The sequence below is a fragment of the Mastigoproctus giganteus genome, chromosome 8 (genome assembly GCF_048544385.1).
Source record: "Mastigoproctus giganteus isolate SK-2022 chromosome 8, ASM4854438v1, whole genome shotgun sequence".
Classification (NCBI taxonomy): domain Eukaryota; kingdom Metazoa; phylum Arthropoda; class Arachnida; order Uropygi; family Thelyphonidae; genus Mastigoproctus; species Mastigoproctus giganteus.
This window is the reverse complement of record NC_143582.1, coordinates 165,499,115-165,524,731: the sequence shown is the minus strand read 5'-3', so window position 1 is coordinate 165,524,731 and position 25,617 is coordinate 165,499,115. Positions and strand designations below refer to the sequence as shown.

Genomic DNA, 25,617 nt, shown 5'->3' with positions numbered 1-25,617 from the left:
GAATGTTGGAACTGTGCATTCCTTGTAGGAATTTCTGCTTCGGACATAAATGAAGCAGATTCACATGATGATTTCACAAATATTCACTAGGATACTGATTATGTAGAAAAAACAAAAAAAAAAAGAATTAATGTAGCTACCTGCTAGGAAGCTTGGAAGGGAAGAGTTGTATTGTGTAGGTTTATTAAAAATCTTACAACTGCAAAAAAAAAATAATTCCTCCTGAATAAATTGTATTTTGGATATTTTGAAATGGGAATCTAAGTAAATAAACCCGATCCTTCGTACTGAATATTAAAAAAAAAAAGTGTGTGTGTGTGTGTATATATACAGGTGACCCCGCTTAACGCTGATAATTCGTTCTGGAAAAACAGAGCGCTAAGTGAATCAGTGCTAAGCGAGCGCCGCATTCCCATAAGGTAACATATGAATTTGTGAGTTGTGGTCGGTGCCATAGGATATTTCCTAATCAATAATAAACGGTAGTGAAAAGATGCACAAATGTCGTTCAAAATATTTAATATTCAAATATTTGTACGTATAAAATATTCTGCATTACATACGTATATAATTATGTGGTAACTACTTACGTATCAAAAGTAAACTTAAAATTCCAATTAAAATAATGAATTTAATTGATTTTAATTGATTTAATTTAATTGATGAATTTAATCATGAAAAATGTGTCGATTTTGGGTTGAACTTTGGCCCTCTTCCAAATAAACTAAAAGGGGTATTAATTTTAAATCCCCCGCAGCGTTACCACCCAACAATAAAGTCAACCGATCCTTCACCGCTTTGAAACCTGGCACATTTTTTCTTCTTTCAATATGAAACTTCTTTCAGGCATTCGTTTCCACAAAAGTCCTGCTTCACCTATGTTAAAAACTTGTTGAGAAGTATAACACATAATACCCCTCTTCAATAATTTTAACATGTTCTTTTTTGAAAGTTTCGGCTCCTTGATATACACTAGCCACTTCTCCCTGGATTTTAAATCTATTCAACCAGCCCTTACCAGTTTTAAATGGTTCCACATTTTTTTTAGGCAAGTTTTCTTCAGATCATCATATTTGCTAATCTCTTTCACTCTTTTTTTTTTTTTAATATTTAACTTAACTGAATTCTGCATTGGATTATTATCTTCAATAAAATTAAAGTCTTTCCATTTCAATCCTAATAGCCGTCCTAGTTGCTTGCAGTGGAACAGCTATCTTTCCCCCCGCTAAAATTAATTCTTTATTTTTTTATAATTGTTCTTACAGTTAAAGTTGCAAGTCCTAAATTATGGCACACATCCATTTGTCGTTGACCGGAATCAATTCGCTTCAAAACGTCTAATTTAATTTTCAAATTCAGTCTTTTTCTTACATTTATAGTCTTCGTACTGCACCCAGACGTTGCTCTTTCATTCCTATCGGTCATTATTAGCTCTTCGAAAATGTAACTGCGTTGATTGCATTAATTACGATACAATGTTCAAGTAAACTGTCCGTTATGCACGATGTCTAATACTGTACAGAGTGATGACTAGACTTCAGATAAATGCATATAACGCAAATATTACAAGAAATATACTTGATCATTTTTTAAAATGTTGATCTCGGAACTACGTAACAAGTCACTGTACTGAAATTAAATTAGCGTGCGAGAAAATTTTGCCGAGCATGGGAAAATTTTGCAAATCAGCGTTGGAAACGTTTTAATGCTGTTTTGTTTTCATTTTCAAGCTATCGACTCCATCAAATGAAACGAATTCATTAAATATGCCAAAAAGGCAATCTGTAAAAGAGCGTTATAGTGATGTGTGACGGCATTATAGTCAAATATGGGTTATAATATAAGAACAGCGTTATAGCAAATCAGCGTAAAGCTGAACCGCGTTATAATGGGGGCGTGCTGTATATATATATTTAAATTGTTTTAGAAGAGATAAAACAATGCAATGAAGCTAGCTTTTGCTACGTTGGTAAGGGTGAGAGAGACCTATACAACCTTTATCGTACTCTTCCTGCTATCAGAATGTACTGATTCAGCTGCCCCTTAAATTTCAACAGGCCCTCACAATCCAACAGGAAGAATATTGTAGGTTTTTTTTTTAATGGTTAAAAACACACTGACCAAATGTCAGTGTGTTGTTAACTGCACTCTTCCACTGGTGCTGAAAAGCATATACTGGGGACTCGTTGGATGATTTTCCTCCATTGTGTTCCTGGCACCAATGTGCAGCGACATTTTCTGGTTGGTGTACAAGACCAGTGGCTTCCATGAAAGTTTCTTTCTTCCACAGTGCATTCCTTGTAAGGTTAAATCTGATTCTTCATTTATATCATTCAGATAGTGTATAAGTTATTCTTATACACTATATGAATGATGATTATTATTATTATTTATTACTTTTCTAAATATAGCCCCTTGTATGATTAAAGAGGCCTATGTGCTCTGGATTCATTATCAAAATTAAAATTACTGTAACGCAGAGCAAAAACAGATACAAAAATAGATTGTGACAAGTTTAATAATAGGAAATATACATATATTAGATTAGATACATACAAACAAAAAGCTTTCGGTTGTTTTGTCAACCTTCCTCAGTTGGATGGGAGGAACGGTTAAGGGGTTGGTAAACAGAAGTGTCCTCCAAAAGCAACAAGGCTTTTGTCTCGTAATCTGTGCGATTCCTTACGACTGTTCGACATCCTTTATCTGCCGGTAGGATGACGATGGATGAGTCTTGTTTCAGTGTCTTAAGGGCAGAAATTTGTTTGTGGTTGAGACTGGAAGAAGCAGGGCGAGCATGGTGCAAAATTGCTGCAGTTTTTAGGCGAATTGTGTTTGCCACATCTTCAGGGAAACGTGTTAAACACGCTTCTATGCCTAAGGCAACATCAGTGATTGGTACGCATGCGATGCATGCGCACCAATTAACTGCACCCGGTTAGTTCGGTCATGGCAAACATCGCGATGGAGGAATTAGAGGGTCGTGCATTTTATGTACCAGATCCCATTACCTTTTGGTGTTGCTACGTGGACGATGTGTTCGTGGTTATCCCCAGAAATTCAGGTGACCGAATCTTAGCCACCTCAATTCTCTGTCACCTTTCATAAAATTCACCATCGAGCTAGAGTCGGACAACACCATACCATCCATTCTTCCGCATGCATGACAGCCACAGGCTTCAACATCCAACAATTAATCACGCACTTCACGTACAAGATTGGCAGAACACGCCCTCATGCTCCATTCTTAACTGTCAGTTTAACTGAGTAAGGTTGACAAAACAACTGAAAGTTATTTGTTTGTATGTATCTAACTAATATATGTATATTTCCTATTATTAAACTTGTCACAATCTATTTTTGTATCCATTTTCGCTCTGTGTTACAGTAATTTTAGTTTTGATATTGAATCCAGAGCACACAGGCCTCTTTAATCATATTCAAACTGTTCTTGGCCAACAAACATACGACATAGTCGTGGAACTGCAAAAGAATTTCATCTTTATAGTCCGTGGCAAATAACATCTCAGATTTTCTCACAAGTGCAAATCAAGCAGTCATCCCAAAAGGATTTCTCTACAAACCACCGTTTCCTAACAAATGTATTCGACATGCCTGTCAAAACTTCAGCTACAAGACCCTGAACATATGGATTGGCTGCTTTCATCGAGACTTACAAAATGCTTCAACGAGTAAAGCAGCTGTGCTGATCGAACTTAGAAGTCTAGTTCCCGATCCTGTTTACACCGATATAATCCATACCTTGTGCTACCAAACCATCAGAGAATCTGAACACTATTGTACACGTCAAAAACGTAAGTTCAATGCTTTAATTGGTGAATTCCGACAATTTTGTCATCAGCATAATACCCCTTCCACCAGTTGCACAGATTTTGTATTGAACTTGAGTAACAAACAGTTATCTATAGAACAAGTAGATCTGTTGACTCTGGGTATGAAATTTGCTGTTCTCCCAAGAAACCCACCTATCACTGATATTGCGTTAGGCATAGAAGCGTGTTTAACACGTTTCCCTGACGATGTGGAAACACAATTCACCTAAAAACTGCAGAAATTTTGCACTCGTCCTGCTTCTTTCAATCTTAACCACAAACAAATTTCTGCCCTTAAGACACTGAAACAAAACTCCTCCATCGTCATTCTACCGGCAGATAACGGACGTTGAACAGTCGTAATGAATCGAACAGATTACGAGACAAAAGCCTTGTTGCTTTTGGAGGACACTTCTGTTTACCAACCCTTAACTGTTCCTCCCATCAAAGCTTTGGAATGATGGAGTCGAAAGTGAACATCCTCATCAACAGTTGGCTTAAACAGCAGAAAATAACAGAATCAACACATAATTGCCTCCGGCTACCGAATTCCACAATTCTACGGACTACCGAAAGTTCACAAAGAAGGTACACCGTTAAGACCCATTGTCTCCTGTTGTAGCTCACCGGGTTATGAATTAGCTAAATTTGTCTCGGGGCTCCTTTCTTCCCTAGTAGGCAGGACCACCAACACCGTCTCCAACAGTAGTGAATTCATAGAATGGATCCGAACCATATCCATCTCACAAGATCAAATCGTGGCATAAATTTGATGCACTTTTCACCTCCATCCCAGTAGAACTTGCCATCACATGTGCAAAGCAACTCTTAGATAACGACCAAACCCTTGGCAGCAGAGCCAAACTAACACCAGACGATATCTCCACCGCCCTCAGTTTGTGCTTAACAGGCAGTGCAATCATGTTTAACAACTCCAGTTACCAACAAGTACACAGCACGCCACAGCATGGGTTCCCCGGTTAGTTCGGTCACGGCAAACATCGCAATGGAGGAATTAGAGGGTCGTGCATTTTACAAATGTACCAGATCCCATTGCCTTTTGGTGTTGCTACTTGGACGATGTGTTCGTGGTTATTCACAGAAAATCAGGTGACTGAATTTTAGACCACCTCAATTTTCTGTCGCCTTTCATAAAATTCACCATCAAGCTAGAGTCGGACAACACCAAACTATACTTAGACACCCTTGTCCGGCGCAAGGGCACGCGCTTGAAGAAAACTGTCCATCGTAAACCAATGTGTGCTGGCCAATTTACCAACTTCCAGTCAGCACATGCACGTCACCATCTTCTTGCCACTGTACGAACCTTGCTAACTCATTTGTTTGTTTGTTTGTTATTTGGTTTTTAGGAGCATTAGCAACTAATGCCATATTGCTCCGGGATATGCGGTGGTCATTCCCTGACCTTTCCGCATCCTCCGTATTTGGTAGTGACGGGCTCGAACCCCGGTCTAATCAAGAAGCATGTGCTAAGCACTGCTGCTCCTTCCCACCTGGCTACGAAGGCACCTCTGCTAACTCGTGCCTGGACACACTCTAGCTCTGTAAATGAGAGGCGCACCGAAATTGCTAAAGTCAAGGCAGATCTTACGAGGTGTGGCTATCCCATCAATACCCTTGTCAGGTATGACCTACAGACACATGGCCACGTAGCAACCAACAGAAACATCCAAGGAATGACTCAGCCACCAGCGCCTTTATCCCATACTACCCAAACCTATCACAACAGGTTTGTAGTCTTAAAATCACATGGGATAAAATGCGTACAACTCCCAGGCAGAAAATTACGATCCCTCATCTCTAAGGTAAAAACACCGGCCCCCACCTTACTACAAAGCGGATTGATCTACCGCATCTCTTGCCTTGGCTGCACTAGCTGCTACAACAGGGAAACTGGGAGACGGCTTGAAAAACGCCTTTCCGAACACAAAAGAGCAATCTGCTTAGCGGACGTGGAGCACTCAGCTATTGCCGAACACGTTTCGGCAACCCACCATGACATTGACCCACACCGCGATGTCGTGATTGTAAATAAGTCCCACCACTATCGACGACGAGCCTGGTTGGAGTCGTTAAACATCAAATGCTCCAATACTTCGGTCAACAGGAACAGTGGATGTCAAGTCCCTATCATCGAAACAGCAATCCTGACTATTGACAAATGCTGGCAACGTCCGCATGCATCACAGCCACAAGTTTCAACATCCAACAATTAATCACACACTTCACGTACAAGATTGGCAGGCAGTACACACCCTCATGCTCCATTCTTAACTGTTAGTTTAACTGAGGAAGGTTGACAAAACAACTGAAAGCTTTTTATTTGTATGTATCTAATCTATGTATATTTCCTATTATTAAACTTGTCACAATCTATTTTTCTATCCATTTTCGCTCTGTGCTACAGTAGGTTTGATAGTTTTGATAGCCCCTTATATCTGGCAACATTACCACGTAAGTACTATTTCTCTGGCCATCCATGAAGCCAGTCCCAATTTTTTTGAAGTAGCTCAGCCTGACTTGCATCACTTTCCATCCTCCCAACCTTTATAGTATCTACAAATTTCAAAATATACTCTTTATTCCCTTATTGATACCACAAGATCAGAAACAAAAGTGGTCCTAGCACAGAATGTTGAAGAATCCTGCTTTAAAACCTTGGTCTTGAATGAAGAATGACCATTTATAACAATCACCTACCACCTGTCTTTTAGACATGCATCAGTCCATCTCAGGACCTTGCCAATACATTGCAGCTTGTGCAACAACCTCTCGTGCGGAACCACATCACGTTTCCTACACTAAGTTAAACTGAACAGCCTATAGTTATCTGCCTCTTCCTCAGCTCCCTTTTATGTAGTTGCAAGATACAAAAAATTCTTAAATTCAAAACTTCTTTTCATTTTCTCTCTTTGTTTTTCCTCTATCTCATATACTACTGTCGTTATAAAACTATTTTTATTTAAATTGTTTAAAAATTTTGAGTGGTAAAACAATGAATCAAAAAGAGGCCTACTGTATTTTTTGCAGTTTTGTTTAAATAATAATTTATTTTTATTAGAAAAGCAGTAAAATAGCATATAATCAAATATGAGTCAAATTTTGAAGCATTAAAAATCATCTAATATTTTAAAGTTGACTTTATATGCAAAGTGTAAAATCCTAAATTTGGATTAAAGTGCTAAGAATTAGAAAGGCAAGGATTAATATAAATATACTGAAAATTATTGCATATATAATTTTACACAAATATACACTGTTCCTCATCTTTTAAAACCCAAGAATTTGTTTTTATCTTCTTCAGATAAAAGCAATTCGGGGAATTCATCAAGAACCAAGGATTTTCTGAGTTACTTTTCAAGTGCTCAAAAAATAAACTTTTGAGATTGTCAATTTCGTTTAGCAAATATATTTCCACATTGAGTGATCACTGAATTATGACAACCTTCCTAATATTTCGTAGGTCCTCCTTTTGCCCTCAGTACAGCAGCTATCCGACGTGGCATTGATTCAACAAAACGTTGGAAGTATTTGGGAAGAATGGCCAACCAAGCTGTGTGTAATGCAGTCAGCAATGCAGGTATGGATGTGATTGGTGTATCCAGATGCCTGATATGCCTTTCCACAGTGTCCCACAAGTGCTCTATGAAATTGATATCGGAGGAATTCAGAGGCCAATCGATATGCTGGAAGTCAGAACTGTGTTCCTCAAACCATTCCTGCACAATACAAGTGCCTGATGGCTCGGTGCATTGCCATCTTGGAAGACACCATCGCTGTTCGGGAAAAAGTGTAACATAGCAGGGTGTACACAGTCAGCAAGCAGTTGACGATAGTGAAGACCACTGATACTTTGTTCCATATGCACCATGGGGTCCAAGTTCCTGCCAGTGAAACATGCCCCACACCATACAACCGCCTCCACCGACCTGCACTTTTGATACTATGCATGATGGATCGAGAGCCTCATGTTGTTGACACCAAATCCGTACACAACAATCCACGGTGTGGAGGAAATAACGTGACTCATCCAACCAACACACCTTCCAGTCTTCTAACATCCAACTTGCATGCTCTTTGCACCAGGTGAGTCTTTTATGCCGATGAACCTTGGTTAGGAGAGGATGCCGTATGGGTTATCTACTGGTATAGCCCATAAGTGCAACGCATGGTCATGCCAGATATTGTTCTGGGTTAGCCCATCTTGTATTGGGTAATCAACTCTTCAAGAGTGTTGCGCCTGTTTGCCTGTATGAGTCGTCGGACCCGGCGCTCACCTCTAACATCAGCCTTTCGCTGTTGGGTCATTATTTGACCATTTGGTGCCATTCCTGGTACACTTTAACTACGGCGGCTCTCTGACACCTCAGCAGTTTGGGAAATCGAGGCACCAGCTCTTCGAGAACCCACAATCTGTCCTTTATCAAAGTCCAATAAATTCTTCCTTTTACCCATCACGCTCGAAATTTTACTACCTACTGAACCAGTGGCACCTTATCTATGCTACATGGGTCAATTGACTCCGCACTCTCATACCTCACGTGGTCAATGGGTCGTATTCAGTTTTCATAGAGGTGGTCATAATTCTGTGATCACTCAGTGTATATGAGACTGTGTTTACAGAGAAACCAATTTGAGGTACAGTACAGTAATGAACAGATAACAAGGAACAGCTGTTATATAATCAAAGTCTTCCATGTACCCATACAGCATCAATAACAGCAATGTCATGGGTCACCTACACCTGTAGGTTTTGGTTTCATGATCCTACATAAGGAGGTACTGTATGCACATGCAGCTTTCTTCACAGTTTATTGTGCATCAGAATAAAATACCACAATGTGAACTTTTAAAAGAGCAGAAATAATTGAATTAAAAAGTAGATAGTAGTTCTAATGCAGATTTTACTGTAAAACATCACTCCATAAGATACAAACAATACCTATAAGATAGAGGGTCAAAGCTGACATATGCTGGAATATACAATAAATCATTTTTTAAATAATTTAAAGGTTTTTTTTTTAATTTCTCTTTCTCTTTGGGTTTGAACTGTACAATAAAATTATTTATTTATATAAAAAACCTAATTTTACCTACATGTAAAGAACAGCTGAAGTTTAAAAAAAGGCATTAAGACATTACAAAAAAAAAAAAAAAAAAAAATTATGAATATATTTTAAAGCTTATTATTACAAAAAATAATTTTAAACTTTATTTTTTAAAGTTTAAGTTTAAAATTTTAAACTTATTAAAAATATTTTTACAAAAAAAGCTGCTTCAGGAAAACAGTATTTTAACAATAGTGGTCATTATTTTACATTACAGTTCTATCTGAAAAATTCATATTGTAATTTTAAATGCACCCAATCACTGTACTTACATAGCATTTCAAATCTTTATCAGGAAGATGTGAATAAAAATTTAAGAAGTCTTTATTTATAGAGTGGCAGAACAATTATTGTTACAATGAGCAGAGAATTTTTAATTATTATATATTTATGTTTTAAATTTCAGATGCCACATCATATTTTTAGTAATAAATACTTCATATGTTCTGGTGCAATTTAAGATTGCCTGTGATGTATGCAATGAAGGCCTGAAAGCAACCAATCCCTTCCATTGTCATTGCACTAAAAATTTAAAAAAGAAAAAGAAATAAAGCAATCATTTATCATTTTTAATATAAAAACTAAAATCAAACACTACTAAATATAATTTGACAAAAGCAGCTCTAAACTAAGAAATATACCTAGAGACTACCTCCAGCTGATCATTATAAAGGCATACATCATAACTGAAAAAACAGCATATATTTGGAAATACACCTAATGTTCAGTTAACGTATATTCCATATTGATACTCTGTACCTGATATATGTACAGTTTCGCATCTTTGGCATTCTATGATGTTATCATTGAAACTACTATAATTATATGTTCCTCTGATCCCTGTAATTGTCCTGGAGCATACACAGAAAATTCATTTACGAGATTAGAAGCAGATATGCCTTATAAATCCAAAAATGAAACTGAAACAAAGATTTTATTTCACTATCAGTATTGTTTTGCAGTCTCGAGTATTCCTGTTGTAGCTATGCATTCTCAGTTTCACAGTTTTAGTCTAACAGTAATTCCTGAAGGAGTATTTTTTTACCATATGGTTGAGATGAGTGAAAAGAGAAAAAGTAGAGTATTGGTGCTCTTGGAACTGCTGGGTGAAAAAGAAAAGACATACAATTACAGTCAGTCCTCGTATAGCACGATAGTTGTGTTCCTAGAAACCCTCGTGCAATGCAAAATCGTGCAATATAAACAACAGGCCCTATGGGAAAAATAGGGTTAGGTGCCATCCACCCAAGATTGAACACACATTTGTAACCAAAACATTACCAAACACAATAAATAATCTTATTAAAATACGTAAGTATTTTATTACAATTATTTATTATTATACATAATAAAATACGTAATACGCAAGCATTTTAATTACTTAAATATTTTAAGTAATACGTAAGTATTTTATTACGACTATTACGTAATAAAATATTGCTAATGCTTTTGCTTCTATTGTAAGCAAACTTTTTTGTTTGATTTTCTATCCAAACAGATGACAGCCGTTCCATCTCTTCCAATTCTTTGTGTCTTAATCTAATGGATTTTAATTACACTGAGTTGTTCCTGCTATCAAAGTTTTTATTTTCTCTGCATTCTTTATAATTCTCGGCGTTGCCTCATTTAGGTCTGTAGCACGTGCAATATCACATGGTCTTTCATTTCGCTCAAAGCGTTTCACAATTTCATATTTTTTCTCTATCGGCAGAAGCGGACTGGCCATAAGCCTTACCGGGGAAACCCCGTGGGCCAGAGGCCGGTGTGATTTTGGTCATAAACCATAGTATGAGGCCACTATAAATTTTCCTGGGTAAGAATTTTTGACCCAGTCCGCCTCTGTTTATCGATATTGCTTTTCTTTTTCTCTCTGAATCTGCAGTGTCTTCACCAGGTCGTTTCCTTTTCACACCTTTTAAGTATTTTACTCATTTTTAGGGAATAAAGCACAATTACAAAAAGAGGAGGCACGCTTGATAAACAAAGCTGCGTGCGTGTAGCAACTGAATAAACAATACCGTAAAGGCAGAGATACACTATTAACACCTCACATTTTACTAAAGCACATTTCTAGGGGTTACTACCATAAAACAATAAAAACAATTTCCAGTTGCGTTTCTGCGAGTGGAATCTGTTATAAACTGGTAGTAAACTCGATCTATTGCATTTGTGATTATACCGATAGCTGGAATTGTGTTCGTTTTTACGTTATTATGGTGAAATGTGTTTCCCCTTCACTGATATAAAAAACATAAATACATTTTCAGAATCTTCTCTTCATTCCTATCGTGTTGTGTTCAGTTGGGGTGATTCCGCGTTCGACTGCCATTTCTTGTAAACACAAAGGCAAATCGTGCATAAGCGAATTCGGTTCGTGTTATATAAGATATCGTTCCCCTATTTATAAATCGTGTATGATCGAATTCGTGTAGTGTAAACACGTACTATACGAGGACTGACTGTACATCTAAAGAGAAAACGAAAACAACAAGTGAAGGAGCCACGGTGTCTATCAACTGTGAGTTAACTCGATCAACAATAAGTACAACAGTAAATTATGAAAATGTGAAAATAGGTTGACCAGTCAGTGAATTACTTCCACTTGCACAGAAGTAATTTGCTCACTGACTACTCATGATTGATAAAATACATATCAATGAAAAATGTATAAATAAAAAATTAAATTATTTGCAAATCTTTGGGAACGTATTTGGGAAACTTCTATTTATATATATAAGAAATTAATGTTCAGTTAGCTTACATTTCATTAACATATGGTTTTCCATGAACACACTGCATATATTAATCAAATGTAATACAACAGGGTATATCTTCCATGGGCAAAAGTTGATGGAATAGAGCAGATATTATCTTTTAAGGGCACAAAAGGTGATATTGTTGTACACATTGGCACTAATGACATTAAGCATAGTAGGAGACATTCAGACTTACTTAAGTACAGGCAATATTGAAAATAAGTCATGAGTTAAATTTGAAAGTGTCTGCAATTCTGCCCAGACACAACAGGTGAGAATACATGAGAGAGCCTTGTCAGTCAGTTCAGCCCTGGAAAGATTGTGCAAGGCTCGTGGGGTAGAATTTTTCTCAGCTTGGTCTGCCCTTCTTAACAGGCGTGACTATTTCTACAGGGATGGGATACACTTAAATAGAAAGGATGCAAGAATATATGCTAATGTTATCAAGATAGTATTAGGTGGGGGTGAAAACTGCTAACAGACTGCTAATAGAAAACTGCTAATAGATTAACAATAGCTGCAGGCAGAGATGAAAGTGATTCTTGCACTATTTCTGCTAGAACAAGTTGCAGCCTTGAAAGCAAGGTGCTGGGAATTTCAGAGACTGCTGGGAATCAACATGAAACAAATAAATACATCAGCTGTGTTAAGGTAACTAAGAGTAAGAACAGGTGCATGTATACTTGTAGCAACCATGTAGCATGTAATGACCCTGCCGTCGGATAGCTGAGCACTTCTGGTCCAACCGACACAACATTGATCACGCCGCGATGTCATGGTTGTTGATCGGTCCCACCATTACCAATGCCACACCTGGTTGGAGTCACTGCACATCAAGTGCTCTAATACTTCCGTCAACAGAAACCGAGGATATCATGTTCATCCTATTACTGAAGCAACCATTCTCATGACTGATAAACAGTGGCAATGTTCCCATACGTCACAACCACAGACTTCAACTTCCAACAGTTAGTTGTTGCATCACGCAATTCACTGACATTGAACGTTCTTAAGTTCTATGTTCCCAAAACTTTCAATCCAATGATTAACTGATGAAGGACAACAAAAAGCCCAAAAGCTTTTTGTATTACTGATTACTGTATGTATCTAACATATTCCATTTTTACTGTTTACCATATGTATTTAACATTAAACCTAGTTTAACTACAACTCATAATTTTATTTTACCTCCCATTCCACTATGTGCTACATAATATAGAATTTTGATATCATATACTTCAATTTCTGGAAAGCTTTTGATACTGCTGCACATAAAAGACTCCTGTACAAATTGGAGCAGTATGTAATTAAGGGCAAGTTGAGTGGGAGAAGACAGACTGGTAATCAATGAACTGCTTTTTGTGTACTAAAGTTAACAGTGGAGGGCCTCAGGGTTTGGTGTTGGCCCTGTTGTTTTCTATATTTATCAATGATACTGATGAAGTTATATCAGGTTTAATATCCAAGTTTGCAGATGGCAGACAATACAGAGGTTGGCAAGTTGGTTAATGACAAAAGTGACAATATGCTACTGCAACAGGATCTAAAAAAGTTAAGCAGATGGGCTGAGAAATAGCAATTGAAGTTTAACATTAAAAAATGCAGAGTACTGCATATAGGTAGTAGTAACCCCAGAGTAACATACCAACTGTGCTACACTCAGGGTAGTGGAAAATGAAAAACACCTGCAGTCAGATGTAAAGTTCTCTGAGTAATGCAGACAGAGTTTTGTCAATGATATACAGGAATTTTGCTAGCAGGGATAAGGAGGTGATTATCCTATTGTAAGGCAATGATCAGGCCACATCTTGAGCACTGGAGTCTTGAGTCTGGAGGCCTCACTTTAGGAAGGATGTAGAGCTGCTGGCTTGAGCACAGAGAAGGGAAATGCGATTGATGAGGGGAACAAGGGGTGTTCTTACCAAGAAAGGCTTCAGTTCTGCAAATTGCAGCATCTGGAGACTCAGCACCTGCTAGGTGTTCTGAATGAAGTATTTAAGGCTTTGAACAAGTTCATTCTGATGGGATTCTTCCTCTAGCTCAGACTACACACACACATGATGGGGCACAGATTCAAATTGAGGAAGGAAGGTTGCAGAATACATGTGCAGAAGTTTGCCTTTAGCCAGCAGGTGATTGATATTGCTGGAAGAAACTTACATCTGTTGTTGAAGTTGACAGCTTAAATAAATTTGAGGAAGAACTAGACAGACAAACTATTGGAGGGAATGAATAAATAAAATGGAAGGTGTCGGGATGATTTTTTTTTTTTTTTTTGGCTGATGCTGTATAAGCTTGCTTTCATGCATCATTTCACTAATGCTAAATGTCAGTAGTTGTTATTCTTTTGCATATTTCAGCATGTTGAGATAACAACTATATCTGACATTTAGCATAAGTATTAGTATATAAAAAGGAGCTCACTTTTTTAAAAGTGCTGCAATTTTTAAATATTATATAAAATTGAAATATGAAGGAAATAAAATACAGAATACGTGAAATATACCAAGATTAACTTTTCAAAAGTGTAAACAGCATTTCTCCCCATCCCTAAATATAAACTCTAAACCAGAAAATGTTAATTAAGAATTAGATTAATATAATGATTAAATGTAGAAAAATTGTCCATTACCATAATTGTTAAGGATTTTTTCTAAAATTTCAATAGAAATGTATATTTAGGATCTGTTTGAGCCTCAAAATACCCACTAACCCCTCTAACGAAATTATTAGTTCCTTGTTTTCTAAGAAAACCACTAATAGGTTTCTCTGTTCTTTAGCTTGTTTGGTGATACAAAATACAGATAGATAGACATAACAGTAATCTTCAACTATTCTGATTACAAGAAAAAAAATTAGTTGGAATATTAAAAAATGCTAATAATGATTAGTTTGATAACACAAAGCAAAAGTGATGTTGAAAATAATGAACAAAAGACAGGAAAAGAAAGGAGGGTATAACAAGAAAGGACTAGTATACACTCATGAGTCAAAACATTATGATCACCTACCTAATAGCGTGTTGGGCTGCCTTTCACTATGATAATCACTTGCACCCAGTACGACATAGGCTCCAGGAGACCATGGAAGGTGTCTATCCTGAATCACCTGGACAAAAGGAAGTGCCAAAATTCAGCAAAAGAGCAAGGCACTAGAAAAAGCTGCGTTTCATCGCATCCCACAAATGTTCAATGGGATTGATGTTGGGAATTCAGCGGCCCGTGGAGCACATGAAACGCCTGGGCATGATCCTTAAACCATTCCTATTCAATACAGTCCTTGTGACATGGGGCATATGAAAGAGTCCAGTGCCATCTGGATACACGGTCCCCACATAGTGCAAAACTTAATCCTAAAATGCTGAAGTAGGATCTGGCAGTGAGGGTATGTTCAATGGGGATGAGAGGACTCGGCAATTCACAGAAACATCACCTAAACCATGATACCATTGCTACTGGTCTGTTTTCATCCAACCATGCAGTCTGGTTGCAGCTGTTCATCTGCTCACCATCAAATATGCACCCATCCATCGGCATGATGGAGCTGAAACCTTGATTCATCAGACCAGGTTTCTCTTTTTCCGGTTATCCAATATCTGAGGATTGTGCTCATTGCAGGTAGAGGTGTCAATGATTTGGTCGTCAGCATTAGCAGTGGCATACGATGCAAGAAGCAAACCTATACAGCATCAGCCAAAAAAAAAAAAAAAAAAAAAAAAAGAGCACATAAACAGGTTTCCTACTTTGTAGGCCTATCTGCAAGCACATCCACTGCATGATGTGCTTGGAATCTTTTCTATGTGCATCCTAGTTATAACCTGTTGTTACTTGAGGTATTGTGAGCTATCTGTAGTCCCGAACATCATGTGCCAACCACTGTTCACCTAGACTGTCCATCAGTGGTGGCTCCCCCATCCTGGTATGCTGGGTGCTTGTGTGTCCATCTTCAGACCATTCCCACCACACCTTCACTACGACCGCCCTAGAATAGTCAACAAATGCCTGCATGTCATGGGGCATATATGGAACAGTGAACTCACCAAGCCCGGTGATTTCACTGTTCAAACTCCATTGGGTTCTCTTTCCCCACTGCACTGGCTTCATACTGATGACCTCACGTGCACTACCTGTGCCATCATTATACATGCTGCACCGGACGGTGACATCACTCTTACGTACTGTGGGCTGCATCCACTAATGGAGAGAGAGAGAGAGAGAGAGAGATGGTCAATGTTTTGGCTTGTGAGTGTAGGTTCAGTAAAGGGACAGAAATGAGGTATCCAATACAAATTATTGAGGGCCCATCAGGCTCTCAGCTGCCCACTCAATGCCAGAGCTTGCACTTGGACATCGCGCAACACAGCGGCAACCCCCAAGGCAGAATGCGTTGGTCCCAAAGGAACTAGTAGTTGTTGGTGACTCTATTGTCAGGGAAACAGGGAACATGCTTTGTAAAAAGGATAGGTGGAACAGGACCAGGGTATGTCTGCCAGGGGCAAGGGTTGATGACGTTGTAGAGCAGATATCAAGAGTAGGAGACCAGCAGAATTGCTTAACAAGTACAGGTCACTGTTGAAAAAAAGCTGTGAAATAGAGTTGAATTTGAAAGTGTCTGCAATTCTGCCCAGACACGATAGGAGGGAGTATATGATGAGAGCCTTGTCGATCAATTCGGCCCTGGAAAGATTGTACAAGGCTCAAGGGGTAGAATTTTTTTCAGCCTGGACTGTACTTGTTAACAGGAGAGATTGCTTCTATAGGGATGGGATACACTTAAATAGAAAGGGTGCAAGAATATTTGTTGATGATATTGAGGCAGTGTTAGGTGGGTCGGAAAACTGCTAGCTTGGGGGGAGACAAAGACTAATAGATTAACAGTAGCCACTGGCAGAGGTGAAAGAGATTCTTGCACTGCTTCTATTGGAATGAGCAGAAGCCTGAAAAACAAGATGCAGGATATTTCAGAGAATGCTGGGAGTCATTGCTGTACAAGTAAACACATGGGTTGTTTTAGGGTAGCTAAGAATAGAAATAGGTGCATGTATACTTGAGTGTACACCAATGCTAGGAGTTTAGTAAAAAAATTTGATGAATTTGAGGTATTGCTCAAAACATCAAAGGCAGATATTGTTGGAATATCAGAGACGTGGTGTCACACAGATATAAGGAATGCAGAACTGGAATTTGGGGAGCAACGTCTACAGACAGAATAGACTGGATAGGAAGGGAGGAGGGGTTATGCTATTAGTTAAGAAATACATAAAATCCAAGGAAGTGAAGCCAGTGGACATCGCTGGACAGTGCAGTGTCGAGTCAGTTTGGTGTGACATAAGCATTGGGAGATCAAAATTGAGAGTTGGAGCGTGCTATAGGCCTACTGATGAGTATAATAAGAAACTGTACAGGGAAATAGAGTGGGCCAGTAAATCAGAGAGTCTTATAATGGGAGATTTAAATTTCCCAGATATTGACTGGAATTTGGGGGCTGGTCACTCACACACTAGCACGCTTTTGTGGATTTATTGGATGATTGTATTCTACATCAGCATGTTTGGGAGGCAACTAGAGGGAGGAATACTCTTGATTAGATTATCAGCAGCGATTCGTCATGCATTAAGAATCTGCAGATAAATGAACCACTACGTGGCAGTGATCACAGTGTGCTGAAGTGGGATTTACTCAAAGAGGTAACTACCATCAGGGGTAAAGGGAAGGGTTATTGCTTTCGTAAAGGACACTACGATGGTCTGAGACAGTATTTAAATCTATACAGTGGGACCAACTGACGATGTTACCAACAGCAAATTCAAAATGGGAAGCATTCAAAGAACTTATCTTGCAAGCTACTAGGCTTTACATACCAACTAAGAAATATTGTTCAAGGTTTAAGCCTAAATGGATGTCAGATGAACTGATGAGGCATATGGCAGAGAAGAAACATGCATGGGATACATGCAAATTAACACATGACACAGAAGCCTATGATAGATACAACTTGATCTGTAACCAAGTTACAAAGGAGGTTAGGCAGGCAAAGGCAGATTACGAGAAATCTTTGGCAAGGGATGCAAAGAAAAACAGCAAAGAGTTCTTTACTTATGTAAACTCTAGAAGGAAGGGGATGAATCAGATTGGTCCACTTGATATCGATGGGTCAACTGTTGATGATCCTGCTCAGGTAGCTAACAAACTAAATGAATATTTTGCATCGACATTCACACATGAGGAGTTATTTAGCGCGGGGAAAGCCAGAGGTGTATTCAACTCTAGCAGTAAGCTAGAGAATCTTGAAATAACTTGGAGTAAAGTGGAGGACAAATTGTTGAAGATAAACACAAGAAAGGCACCCGGGGTGGATGGGATCTATCCAGTTATATTAAAGGAGGCAGCAGAGGAAGTAAGCGAACCCTTAGCCATAATTATGAGAGCTTCCTTGGACTCAGGGGAGGTACCCACAGACTGGAGATGTGCAAATGTGACCCCAATTCACAAAGGAGGATCAAAGGCTGACAAAGTAATTATAGACCTGTGAGTTGAACTTCTGTCCTAGGAAAATTAGTGTGTATCATTTAGACAAGACTTCAGTTATAGCTCGGACACAGCATGGTTTTGTTAAGGGGAAGTCTTGCCTGACCAATTTGATTAGATACTATGATGCAGTCACAAAAGAACTGGATGCAGGGAATAACTTTGATATTATATACTTGGATCTTAGAAAGGCTTTTGATGCTGTTGCACATGGAAGACTGCTGCACAAATTGGAGCAGTGTGACATTGGAGGCAAATTGCTGCTGTGGATAAAGGGGTGGCTGAGGGGGAGAATACAGAGAGTGGTAATCAATGGACACTGCTCGTCGTGGACTAATGTTATTAGTAGAGTCCCTCAGGGCTCAGTGTTGGGTCCTTTATTGTTTTCTGTATTCATAAATGATATTGATGATGGTATATCAAGCTTAATGTCGAAGTTTGCAGATGATGCAAAGGTAGGCAGGGTTGTCAAGGACACTACTGACACTATGCTGCTGCAACAGAATCTGGAAAGGTTGAACAGATGGGCTGAGAGGTGGCGAATGAAGTTTAACATTGACAAATGTAAAGTACTACACGTGGGTAACAGCAAGCCCAGAGCAACGTATCAACTCTGTGGTACTACACTGACAGTGGTAGAGAATGAAAGGGACCTGGGGGTGGTTGTGCAGGCAGATATGAAGTTCTCTGAGCCGTGCCGACGGGCTGCAAGAGTAGCTCATGGTGTATTGTCAATGATATATAGGAATTTTTCTAGCAGGGATAAGGAGGTGATTATTCCCTTGTATAAGGCAATGGTCAGGCCACACCTAGAGTACTGTATACAGGTCTGGAGCCTCATTTCAAGAAGGATGTAGAGCTGCTGGAACGAGTACAGAGAAGGGCAACAAAATTAGTGAATGGAACAAAGGGGTGCTCTTACGAAGAAAGGCTTAAGTTTTGCAAATTACAGTGTCTGGAGACTAGGCACCAGCGAGGTGATCTGATAGAGGTGTATAAAGCCTTGAATGGTTTGAGCATGCTCAATGCTGATGGGATTCTTCCTCTCGCTCAGAATAATCACCTGAGAGGGCATAAATTCAAATTGAGGAAAGGCAGATGTAAGATAGATGTGTGGAAATTTGCCTGTAGCCAATGGGTAGTTAGTTGGTGGAACAAACTTCCATCCCTTGTCGTGGAAGTTGATAGCCTAAATAAGTTTAAGGCTCAGCTGGACAGGTATTTTGAACGAACAGAGGGGTGAAGTGGAAGTGGTTTTTTTTTTTTTTTTTTTTTTTGGCTGATGCTGCATAAGCTTGCTTTCTTGCATCAAATGCTTCTACTAATGCTAATGGTAAAATAATGAGAATTTTGATGAGAAGAAATATGGAGATTTTCTCTGGAACAAAGTCAAGCTAACAGGTCTGTAATCACTCACATCTCCTTTTGATCACCCCTTTGTGAACTGGAGATACATTTGCACATCTGTACTCCACAGGGATCCTGCTGAATCCAGGAATTCTCTCATAATCGTGACTGAAGGTTTGCTTACCTCTTTTTCTACCTCCTTTAATATAACTGGATAAATTGCATCCGACCCAGATGCCTTTTTTTTATGTTTAGCTTTAACAATTTCTCCTCCACCTTTAACAATTTCTCCTTCATCTCCCTGCCAGAATTTGACTCACTTTTGGTATATCCATCCCTAAAAAATGCCTTATGTGTGAATGTAGATACAAAATACCCATTCAGTGTCTGCAATCTGAGCAGGATCAACAAGTAATCCAGTCATATCTAGTGGACCAATGTGATTCAACTCCTTCCTTCTAATGTTTACGTAAATAAAGAAATCTTTGCTACTTTTCTTTGATTGAAACGACAAGTGATAGAGAATCACAGAATGAGTGAAATGTGAGTGGTATAGAACTGCAGTTATCATGGGCTGAAGGATAGCTAGGCAGAATGTGAGTGAATTCTGCCTGTTGTGAATGTGCAATGTAACAGAGAACATATAATGACCACCATTATAGTAAAAAATACAGAAAAGGACACCAAAATGAAGATATCCCCCTTTTATAATTTCATTCTGACAAATTTCTATTTTGGTAGAGCATGTGGGTATAAACATGAACAATAATATTTATAATTTTACAAAAATACAAAGTAAGAACTGGTTTTGTTTAAAACAATAAATGAAAACTAACTTGATTTTTAATAATGCTAAAACTTTTTTTCTTTTTGTTTTAGAACAAATAAATAAATAAATACTAAAGACAATACTTACCTTACCATGAAAGGTTGAGGAAAACAACAAGTTGACTTAAAATTATTTCTAAGCTTTTGCAAAGAAAATATGTTATGTAACCGTCGGGATGTAATTGCTTTGTCTATTTTTGTCAAAACTACCTAAAAAATAAATTATTTATTTAATTTGTGCAAGTATTATTATTTCTAGAACAAAACTTACGAATGACATTTTTTATTCTTGTTAATGAACTGTTAGGAAATCCAATAACAATGAAGCATTCTCATCATCAGTACAGTTTATAAAATTTTCCAATTACAGTGGACAACTGTTTATTGTGATCACTTTTGGAACACTGCTTAAATGATAACAATAACTGATGAAAAAAGAATGCAACTGTTCAGCACTATTTACTGATGCAGAGCAGAAATGTGTACATTAAAAGGTGGGAGTAGACAGAAAGAAAACATAAAAATCATCACATAATATAAAATGCTTTAATTTGACTGTCCACTATTTTTTTGAGAAAATCATCAATAAAAATTAAACTATCATAATGTTTCTGGAAATCCATGCAAACTATACAAAACAAATAAAGAAAATATTAAAAGAAAGAATTAGAAAAGGAAAAATGCTCCACTGTAACACAATCAGATTGGTAGGAGTATAAGAAGTAAGAAGAACTCTTTATTATACAGGGTGACTCAAAAATATTGGTACAAACGTTTATGGGAGGTAGGTAACATCTAAAGGAATGTGAATCACATAGGAACCTATAACCAGAAATGTCACGGGAAAGTAGTAGCAGAGGCACAAGAAGCAGAAACAACACAAGACAGTAATTAGTGGCAAACATTTATTTGACATAATATTAACAATGGAGTACGAGATGGATGCATTTCATGATGTTATAACAGATGCTCGAAAGTTCCACCATGAGACGCAATGCATGCGTGACACTGACGCAGCATGGATTGGAAGACACGGTCGAACACACCTGAAGTTTCTTTGACAGTAGCAGCAGCGCAGACGAGTCTCGCCACGAGATCCATTTCCGTCTCCACAGGCGATTCATACACAATAGATTTGAGGGCCCCCACAGAAAGAAATCAAGGGTCATTAAATCAGGTGAGCATGGGGGCCATGGGTCCACCATGGCCAATCCACTGACGCCCAAAATGCCTGTTCAAATGGTCACAAACACACCTTCCATAATGGGCATGTTGTGCCGCATGGGAGCACACACCATGTGGGTTGTCTTGAGCCCACACATGAGCATTGTGCTGACTGAATAAGCCCCATCCGTGACCAAAACATAGGCTGGAAAATTCAGTCTTGAACACTTTCTTGGAGAAACCACTGAGCAAAAGCCACATGTGCAGGATGATCATGGGGGAGCAGTAACTGAACCCTTTGGAGATGAAAGGAGTGTAAGGAATCGTCGTGCCAGACACGCTGTACACTGCAACAAGACACTCCTAAGGCAGAGGCAATGGCACATGTGCTGGTAGTAGGATTATTCTGGAAGGCATTCAACACTTTCTTCCATGGTGGAAGTTCACGTCGAACGTGGTCTGCCCCCACTACTCCTGTTACCTCTAAATGACCCATAATTGCACAAATTTAGATGCACATGTTCAAACAAACGGTGGTCCAGTACATGTCTGTCTGGGAAGCGTTCTCCATAAATTCATTGAGCAGCTCGTCCATTGCCCTCTGCTAATCCATACACTAGGTGCATGTCTGCCAGCTCACAGTTTGTATATCAATGCACGCTCTTCGTGCGGCGACTACTGCTTGAATGAGTAAACCAGAAATTTTCCCTCTCGCAAACTGATGAACAGTGCCATGTACCGACTTACGGTGACGTTTCCGGTTATGGGTTCCTATGCAATTCACATTTCTTTAGATGTTACCTACCTCCCCAAAATATTTGTACCAATATTTTTGAGATACTCTGTATATATATTGTCGTGAGCCCACACATGAGCATTGTGCTGATTGAATAAGCCTTCCCGAGTGAAATAAGCCTCATCCGTGAACAAAACATAGGCTAGAAAATTCAAGTCTTGAACACTTTCTTGGAGAAACCACTGCGCAAAAACCACACGTGTAGGATGATCTTGGGGGAGCAGTAACTGAACCCTTTGGAGATGAAAGGGGTGTAAAGAAACATCGTGCCAGACACACTGTACACTGCAACGAGACACTCCTAAGGCAGAGGCAACGGCATGTGTGCTGGTAGTAGGATTATTCTGGACGGCATTCAACACTTTCTTCCATGGCGGGAGTTCGCATCGAACGTGGTCTGCCCGCACTACTCCTGTTACCTCTAAATGACCCATAATTGCACAAATTTTGATGCACACGCGCAAACAAACGGTGGTCCGGTACATGTCTGTCTGGGAAGCGTTCTCCATAAATTCGTTGGGCGGCTTGTCCATTGCCCTCTGCTAATCTATACACTAGGTGCATGTTTGCCAGCTCACAGTTCGTATATCAATGCATGCTCTTCGTGCAGTGACTACTGCTTGAATGAGTAAACCAGAAATTTTCCCTCTCGCGAATTGATGAACAGCACAGTCTACCGACTTACGATGACGTTTCCGGTTATGGGTTCCTATACGATTCATGTTCCTTTAGATGTTACCTACCTCCCCTAATGCCGACCGGGCTAGCCAGGTGGGTAAAGTGCCTGCCTGGCAACCCAAAGGTCGCGGGTTCGATTCCCGCCTCGGGCTTGGATCAAAGTACTGCAAAAACCTTGGGAGGTGCACTATGGCCACAGAAGCCGATGCGCCAACAACTACCAAACCAAACCAAACCTCCCCTAAACGTTTGTACCAATATTTTTGAGACACCCTGTATACAGAAGGCACATTGCTGTATACAACTCTCTTCATGGCTACAAGACAGGGGTTTACATAAAAGAAATTACACAACATAATAAACACAAAAAAAAAAAAAAAAAAAAGCATTATAACTCCAGAAAGGTTTGAACACTGGGGTGATGGATCCATGGCAGTGATGAATAGGTCCCCGGGAGCAGGTTCTAATGTCCTCTGACATGGCCTTGGGAAGGAAGTCGACAAAGTACTTTCTGCCTATATTCCTTATCGACTGTGAATTTGTAGACGTCGCCATACAAGGACTGTATGTCTTGCAGCATTTGCATGGGTAGGAACTGATCAGATAGCTTTATCCAGTTCGGAATGGCCTGTCGGATTGGATTAGCCCTAAGGCTGGAACTGGGATCCTCCAACCACAATTAGCCCAGAAATCTGGTACTGAAATAATGCCGACCATCATTTTGATGGCAAAGATGAGTCATCTCTCATGAATGATGGCAGGAAGGCATCTAATGTTAAGAGCTGCTGCCATCTGGGGTCCTTGGTGTAGGGAGAAGCTGAAATTTCCATATGGCCTACTTCAGTAGCCAGAATTCCCCCACAAAAATCTGTCTAAGATGGGTCATAGCAGTTGAAGTCCAGACTTTGGCGCCATAGAATACGACCGGATAAACATGTCTTAATATAACTGGGCCCAACAGCCTGGTCATGGACGTGCATAAGTTGTTGTTTAACCAACCACCGGAGTCGACAGAACTTTATTTGCAAGTGGTCTATGTACAGTAGAAAGGAGAGCTTTCGATAAAAAATAACGCCTAGATCTGTATGTTGTTGAACGGCAGAAATTGCAGATCCTCTTAAAGTGGGTTGCACTATTGTTGGGCTCCGTTTGAGAGAGCAAGTCAACTGTTTTGACTTCTCAGGATTGATGTGAAGTCTGAAACCAGAGAGGAAGGAAGGACTCAAGGTTCCGGATTTTCTGAAGGATTAAGGCATTGATGTATTCAGCAGTGTCTCCAGGGCTGATGGGAGTAAGCAGTTTTATGTCATCGGCAAAGGTGATGATACCAGTTCGGCTCATCATGAATGGCACGAGAACAGCTGAGAACAAGATTCTGGACAGGACCCCACCTTGTGGGACTCCAGCTGTGATAGTCCTGGTGTAGCACAGATTGCCATCACGAACAATAATGGTCCTGTTCTCCAGCATTGTCTGAATAAACCAGAGCATGTCCCCATCAATGAGGTAATACTCACGTAGTAGCCTTGCCAACGCGTAAACGGATATGGAATCAAATGGTGCCTGGACATCGATATACATAAGGGTGATTTCCGAACAGTGCTCAAATGCCTCGAGGATCTTAGTAGTGGTGGTGACTAGATTTGTAGTGGTGGATCTTGACCGGTAGCATAGTGGATCTGCGGTAGCTGTTGTGGCATAATTTGGATGGTTAATGTTCTCAGAAGAGATTTCTCAAAGAGCTTTAATAGGCATGATGCAGAGGAAATTGGACAGAAGTGACTGGGCTGAGAAGCAGAGAGTGTTTTCAGCAGCGGTCTTACTAGATAGACATGCCATATAGGAGGAAAAAATTTTTGATTAAGGATCTTGTTAAATAAGGACAGGATAGGATCAACAACAAATGTACCGAGGCATTTCAGCATAAACTGAGGAATTCCTTCGGCACCGGATGTGGCCATAGGTGATAAGCTATTTGTTGCGTCGATCAGCTGGTATTTGGTGAGATGAACTGAATTTAAGGGGTCTGTCGAAATCGGATTGATTGAGAATTGCATTGGTGTAGTGGATTCTGGCTGAGCAGCGAACCTAGTTATATGGTCGAGCCAACTGCCCATATTGAGTGAGTCAATGGTGTCCTTGATTGGATTTTATGGAAGGGCTTCCCCTTATTTATGGTATTCTCTAGGTGAAGTTTTATCGCCTCCCTCTTGTTCTGAATAAAAAGCGCCCTAGCTCTGGAATAGGCAGTTCTGTCCGAGGGTGAGCTGGAGTTTTTCCACTTTTTGTGCAAATTCTGTTTAACGTGGAAACTTTCAGAAAATTTTGGATTTCACCAGGCCTTTGAATGCTCTGTGATGGTTAGGTTCTTTGTTGCAGCATAGAAAAACAGTGACTATCCATCTTGTCATCAGGCCAATCCTGAGTTCGGGGTCACATTCCTGAATGGCATCCCCATGGGATTGCTTGAGCCACATTAACACACTTTTCAGGATTAAGGTAATTGGGCACTGTAATTGTTTTAGTTGTGACTTTCCTTCTTCCAGAAGTGATAGGCAT

General features: G+C 39.3%; 1 protein-coding gene across 3 annotated transcripts in view; it reads right to left on the bottom strand.

Annotated features, from left to right (window-relative positions):
* Positions 1-9,387: 9,387 nt before the first annotated feature.
* LOC150081980 (GTP-binding protein 8-like) overlaps positions 9,388-25,617 on the bottom strand; it is a 111,912-nt gene continuing 95,682 nt past the window's right edge. For all 3 annotated transcript variants that reach the window (XM_090379877.1, XM_090379878.1, XM_090379876.1), the window contains exons 6-7: positions 20,509-20,630; positions 9,388-9,484 (exon numbers count right to left, since the gene is read on the bottom strand). In XM_090379877.1, the coding sequence (XP_090236003.1) occupies positions 9,400-9,484; positions 20,509-20,630 (207 nt within the window). In that variant the 3' untranslated portion in view covers positions 9,388-9,399. The remainder of the gene's footprint in view (positions 9,485-20,508; positions 20,631-25,617) is intronic.